This window comes from Sinocyclocheilus anshuiensis, unplaced genomic scaffold, assembly GCF_001515605.1.
Source record: "Sinocyclocheilus anshuiensis isolate Anshui unplaced genomic scaffold, SAMN03320099.WGS_v1.1 scaffold710, whole genome shotgun sequence".
NCBI lineage: Eukaryota > Metazoa > Chordata > Actinopteri > Cypriniformes > Cyprinidae > Sinocyclocheilus > Sinocyclocheilus anshuiensis.
The window spans coordinates 1,057,297-1,063,639 of NW_015544201.1; the positions used below are offsets into that span (position 1 = coordinate 1,057,297).

Here is a 6,343-nt window from a genome sequence, read left to right on the forward strand (position 1 = left end):
CACTTGCGCAATACGGAAATATCTGCTAAGTGTGTTGCTTATCTTTGTCAACCTGGCAACCATGTGCACGTGCTCTCTCTCCAATGTGGATAAACGAGCTTGCTTTCTGAAAACACCGGTTAGTTCAGGGGCGTAAATTTCGTCCAACAGTAGGGGGGACAATAAACATAAAAATTTCTCAAGAGCAATTTTTGGAAGGGGACACAAATAATACAGCTAAAATTGTACTTGTAAGGATATTTATATACAGAGGAATGGCTTACTACTATTAGTGCAGCAGGGAGACCGTACCAAATTAGACAACTTAAAGCTGTTGTGGTCATGCCGCGACAGAGGTCGTGTCTGTTGTAGACATTACTATCCGTCACAGTGTTGCCAAGTCCGCGGTTTTCCTGTGGAATTGGGCTACTTTATCACTGTTGGCGCTGGTTGTTTTTCATGACCGAAGCGACCCCAATAACGTGTATTTTATCCCCCCCGAACGTGATTTTTACCGGGGGACCCCCTCGAAACGTGGCTAGTTTTGGCTAGTTTGAGTAGCAACTGGGAGGGTTTTGTTATGAAAATCTGGCAACCCTTTCCCTCAAGCAGGTAACATTATTGCTAACATAGCGGACTCATCAAAAATACATTGGCATCATCTGTTTTAAAAAGAGAAAATAATCACTTCATCCGATGTTTAAGTGAATATAATAGCCTTGACAGCCTTACAGGAGTTCCACAACTATTGGCTTTGTTCTCTCTCACCGGACTCGTGTGTGTGTAAGTGATGTAAAAGAGGAGAGCAGGCATTTGGACCAAAGCACTGTGATGCAAGGGAGGGGGAGACTCAAAATGTTTCTAAACTTAAAACGCATTTTTGCCCCGTTTGTGTTGTTTTACTACTTACACAATTATTTAAAGTATAAAACATTGTTATTTACAATGCACAGCGTGGTTTTTACTCATATTTTTAGAGGGGACAACCTTCTTGTCCCCGATCTCCACTTCAATATTCTATTCTCAGAAAAGTGTAATTCATCAAGTGTTCATTTATGACATGGGGAGAGAGAGAGAGAGAGAGAGAGAGAGAGAGAAAGAGAGGCTGTGTATGTATGAATTACCAGTTTTGCCACATTTCTCTATTAGCAGTGAAGCTGTGGCTTTAATTCCTTTAGAAACAATGATGTTACCAGCTCCTTGTTGAGAAAGATAATGTAGCTCTTTAAAATTGCGGGCCGCTCTAAAATGTTTGTTCCTGAATGTCTGAGTGCGGCCGCAACGTGATCAGTGTGAGTGACTGAGCGTGTGTGTGCGTTAGATACAGTGAAGACAGCGCATTAGTTTAGAACTGTTCTATTTTTTTTTTTTAAACGTAGAGAGCGCGTTAATTTGTGCAATGATAACTTACCAGCAATGTAAATATGATTTTTTATATATATTCGAATGAGTTCATTACAATATACATTTATTAGAACGAGTATATTATTATTTATGGGCTTAAAAACAAGATGCAAACAATCAAAATATTGTACCTGGTGGGGAGCGCCCAATGTAAACATGAAACATATGCAATTACCTATATTGTACAGTGGTACATTTATGGAGGCCCTTCATAATGCAGAGTTCAACTGCCTGATCTGCCTATAGTTAGAAATGGCACTATAGTATGTAGTGTTTAATAAACAGTTGTTTTACTAAATTCTGCTGAGGTGAAATTCAGTGCAGTCCTGTATGGTGAATTGGTGATACATATCATATCGTGACTTTGCTGGTGATACACAGTCCTAGTCTCCCATGTACCTCTCTTTGTTTATATTGTTTCAATTTCAGCTGATAACCAAGAGCTGTACAAGCTTTAAAATGACAGTTCACCCAAAAACATTCTGCTATCATTTACTCACCCTCATGTTGTATCAAACCTGTCTGATTTTCCTTCTTCTGTGGAACATAATAGAAGATATTTTGAGAAATGTTTTTTGTCCATACAGTCAATGGTCATTAAAATGGTTTGGTTACCAACATCCTTCAAAAAAGTTTACAGAAGAAAGAAAGTCATAGAGGTTTGTAACACCATGAGAGTGAATAAATTAAATTTTTTCATTTTTAAGTGAACTCTCTTTTAAATCAGTATGAATATATTATATTAATACAATACATAGACGTGTGTCAGACTCTGTTCCGTGTCTGTGTGTGTGTTTTCTTCCCCCACGTGCTCCAGGTTATGTTTTTGTCCTTATTTGGTTATCTTCCTGTTCCTTTCATCATAGTTCATTAGCTTCTCCCTGTGTCTCATTATTTTATCCTCCTCACCTGTTTGCCTCTCGTTATCTGCCCTATTTGAGTTCTAGCCCGTTCTGTTCTCCTTCGTCCGGAATTGTATATGTCTACCCTTGCTACGCGTGTTTTCCTTGTTCCCTGGATTTGATTAAAACCTATATGTTTGAATTCCACTCCTCGTCTCCACACTCCTTCGTCGCCGAGCTCCTCACAGTAGCATACCGTGACAACGTGAATGTTTTAAGTATATTTTCTTTTTCTTTTTTTTCCTCAATTATCCTGCAGGCCAGGTTGACAACCCTTTCCTGACTATACAATAACATAATAGAGCACAAGAGTGCTCTTAAGCTAAAGCATAGAAGCAATAACGTCCACATACACAGCACAACATATGCTGCTTTCAATACATCCTCACACATAAATATTTTAGGTGTAGACAAAGCTGAAACCGAAACTTAAATCTTAATAAAGATGTGTTCGATGCTTTGGCTTTACTCTGACCTGAGAACAGTCCTGCTTAATTCATTCTGAATTTAAATAAAAGACACTGATAACAGCTCAACAGAAAACCAGCAATGATTTCAGCCCATACAGGCAAAAAGGTGTTGTTTTTCGTCTTATGTAAGCCTAAGGTTGACATATCTGACAGATTCCTGTGCGACGACTTTGGTCTTTCAAGACATAACCAATTTACTCTAAATTGTTCAATGGAGCAGCGGTGCACATTATAGCTCTATTGTTTGTCAATGCAAATGCAAATGCACTGTTAGATAAATGCCCTGACAGGTACAGCATCTCACACTTCCTATACTAACAGAAAAGAGCAATAAAGAGGCCTGGCGATGACATGTTTATAAACCTCACGGCAACTAAGTATAAAGCTAAGATCTTTTAGAATGATCTGTCAAGTAAAGAGATTCAAACGTAGTACATTTAAAAACAGCCGTGATGGTCACTGTAAGATGTCACCTGCTTTGTTGGGGTTACTAAAACGCTAGTTACACATATTTAATTTACAAAAGGAGGATTAAAAATCTGATTGACAACTATCTTGATCATTAGACACATAAATGATACAGCTGAGTCACTTATATTCATTTAAATCTGAGTAAGATCTAACATACAGTCGGCTCGCAAAATAAAAATAGGGTTATCAGAACTTTAACATGAAACAGCTAGTTAACAAATATTTAATAAATATAAATGAAATACTGATTTGAGCGTAAATTCTTTTATTATATGAGATGAAAAAGGTCACTGAGGTGTCCAGGAATACTAAAGAAAATCTCGGCCTGTCCGTGTTTAAATTAGACTATTTCCTATACTTATTAAAAGGATACTTACCAAAACGAGCAAATACTTGGGCATTAAACATTGAATTTGTATTTATACATATTAGGCTTGTAGGTTTCAGTTCAAATGTCATAACAGTGTTTGAATATACTTAACACATTTCAAACATGACAATTACATGTATATAACATGTATTATACTCATACTACTTTCATTTCATTTCAATTCAAACTCACAAGTTCCAACATGCAACCCAGACCTGTATAGTAACGAATGTTTCTACAGTCATGTAAACATGCATATAAGAGCTCGTTTTTAACGCTTGTAACTATCGTAATAACAGAGTTTTCAGGGCTAGTACTGTCAAGTCAGCTGCACTTGTTTCACGGTGAGTCGGTGCGTGAAAAGTGTGCACACAGCACCAAAACAAAAACACACCTTTGACCAGAGAAAGCAACACTACTTACCGTCTCTGCAGAGTCTCATGGCTTCGCGATTTTTCCCGCACTCTTTCAAACTTTCTTCCAATTCTGTACCTGAGGAAGCGATTTGGATCGTGTTACATAAATAGTTACACTTGCTGGCTTGTTCTCGCGTTTCTTAACATTTCAAAACTGCACGCAATCGGGCAAACGCTCGCGATCTGACGCGGCTTGCCCGCTGAAACGCAATGGCCGACGGCGGCCGATCAACTCACCGTCGCTCCCGTAGAGTTTCACAGCATCGACCCAGCTGCTCCAAGGCTGTCCCAGCATTATTTCAGGACTAGGCAGGGATCTGCGCTCCGCAACAGTCGCCATTGCTGTGGAGGCTTCTCCCCGCTGCTTCAGCTGTCTGGCCGCTCTGCGCTGCTGCTGCTGCTGCTGCTCCCCCCTGACGTCATCATCGGCCCTTTCCGACATTCTTTCCGCTACAATGTAACAACACAGCAGTGAGCGCTTAAAGGCGGCCGAGCGGATTCCTTCAATGAATGACATTGAGCCGAATACGCGATTCACTCACTAGCGAGCGAGCTCGGCTGTCTTTCGCTCTCCGATGCGTGCCGCACGAGGCAGCGTGTCACGAAACACACGTTAAGAGCAGATTACGGAGATAAAAGTTTAAGGACGACCTCAAAACTTCCTTTCACTGAAGCGAATGTGCGAAATAGTAAGGAAAGCTGGGAGGAATATTTACTTTATTATGCTGTCACACACATATTAAAAACGTATATCTTAATATGTTTTAATTAAAAAGGTGAATCAATCGGCGTGGGAATTCCTCATTACATGAAAATACTTTTTTTTCTGGGGAATAAAAAAAGATACCTACTCCTTTGTATGACTCTGTTTGACCTAGAACAAAAGTAACCCATTTAATCCCACTAGTAATATTTGTGACCGACATGTAGGGTCTTTTGAATATAAAGGGTCTAAAATATGTTGCCTATGTGCTTTTATACAGAGTTATCAAATAGAAATAAAAATGCAGACTGTCTTGATTTCACTTTAACATTTTTGCATGACGAATGTAAATAGAATGAATGTTTCATTTCAGTTTGTCCCTCTGAAAGGAAGCATGTAAAACAGTTCATATAGATAAAACTACCCCATCTGAAACATATTTAAAATATATATATTATATTTAAATTATCTATTATTATTATTATTACTGTATCATTAACCAGTTACAATTATTACCAGAAATAAAACAAATACAGTACTTTCACTTCCAATTTTTTTCAGTGCATGCAGTTTGTTACATTGAGCTTTCCAAGGAGCAAAACAAATGTGTTCACTTAAAAAAAGAACGAGAATTAAAGAGGTTAAGACAATAGTGCATTTGGCAAACAATGGAGAGATGTCTACATGGCAAGTTGGCAGGCCATTTTAATGACAGCCATGGATTAATCATTTAATGCACTGAGCATTGTTTTCTCACACTGGTATTAAGCATATCTAGATTTGACATATTTAACACAGTAGTTTATCTAAAGCAGTGTTTCCCAACCTTTTTTTAGTCGCGGCACCCTTTGGAAATTTTAACAAACTTGTGGCACTCATTACATGAAAATACTTTTTTTTCTGGGGAATAAAAAAAGATACCTACTCCTTTGTATGACTCTGTTTGACCTAGAACAAAAGTAACCCATTTAATCCCACTAGTAATATTTGTGACCGACATGTAGGGTCTTTTGAATATAAAGGGTCTAAAATATGTTGCCTATGTGCTTTTATACAGAGTTATCAAATAGAAATAAAAATGCAGACTGTCTTGATTTCACTTTAACATTTTTGCATGACGAATGTAAATAGAATGAATGTTTCATTTCAGTTTGTCCCTCTGAAAGGAAGCATGTAAAACAGTTCATATAGATAAAACTACCCCATCTGAAACATATTTAAAATATATATATTATATTTAAATTATCTATTATTATTATTATTACTGTATCATTAAAGGGATAGTTCCCCCAAAAATGAGTAAGTCAATGGTTTGGTTACATTCTTCAAAATAACTTTTTTTTAAAAGAACTTCATGTTCAACAGAAGAAATTCAGAAATTCATACAGATTTGGAACAACATGAGGGCGAGTAAATAATGATACAATTTTCACTTTTCACTATCCCTTTAAGATGACCTTTTCATATAAAACTTGTTAACAATACATGTAAACATGTTAAGGTTCACACTTATGACCAGTAAGGAAAGCCAGAGTCCTAGTTTGACTGACTGATTTAGATTATAAATGGTTACATTAAAAAACAAAGTAAAAGTCAAAAGAAATATGCCTATTCTTAGATATATATAT

The 6,343-nt window shown here is 37.3% G+C and overlaps 1 protein-coding gene across 5 annotated transcripts in view; it reads right to left on the minus strand.

Annotated features, from left to right (window-relative positions):
• Positions 1-6,343, minus strand: part of LOC107696847 (ataxin-7-like) — a 40,017-nt gene that overhangs the window by 19,576 nt on the left and 14,098 nt on the right. For 4 of the 5 annotated variants that reach the window (XM_016497372.1, XM_016497370.1, XM_016497369.1 and 1 more), the window contains 2 exons: positions 4,250-4,462; positions 4,020-4,088 (listed from right to left, as the gene is read on the minus strand). In XM_016497372.1, coding sequence (XP_016352858.1) covers positions 4,020-4,088; positions 4,250-4,454 — 274 coding nt within the window. In that variant the 5' untranslated portion in view covers positions 4,455-4,462. Of the gene's footprint in view, positions 1-4,019; positions 4,089-4,249; positions 4,616-6,343 lie in introns of those variants that run through there. The other variant, XM_016497368.1, reaches the window with a different exon arrangement.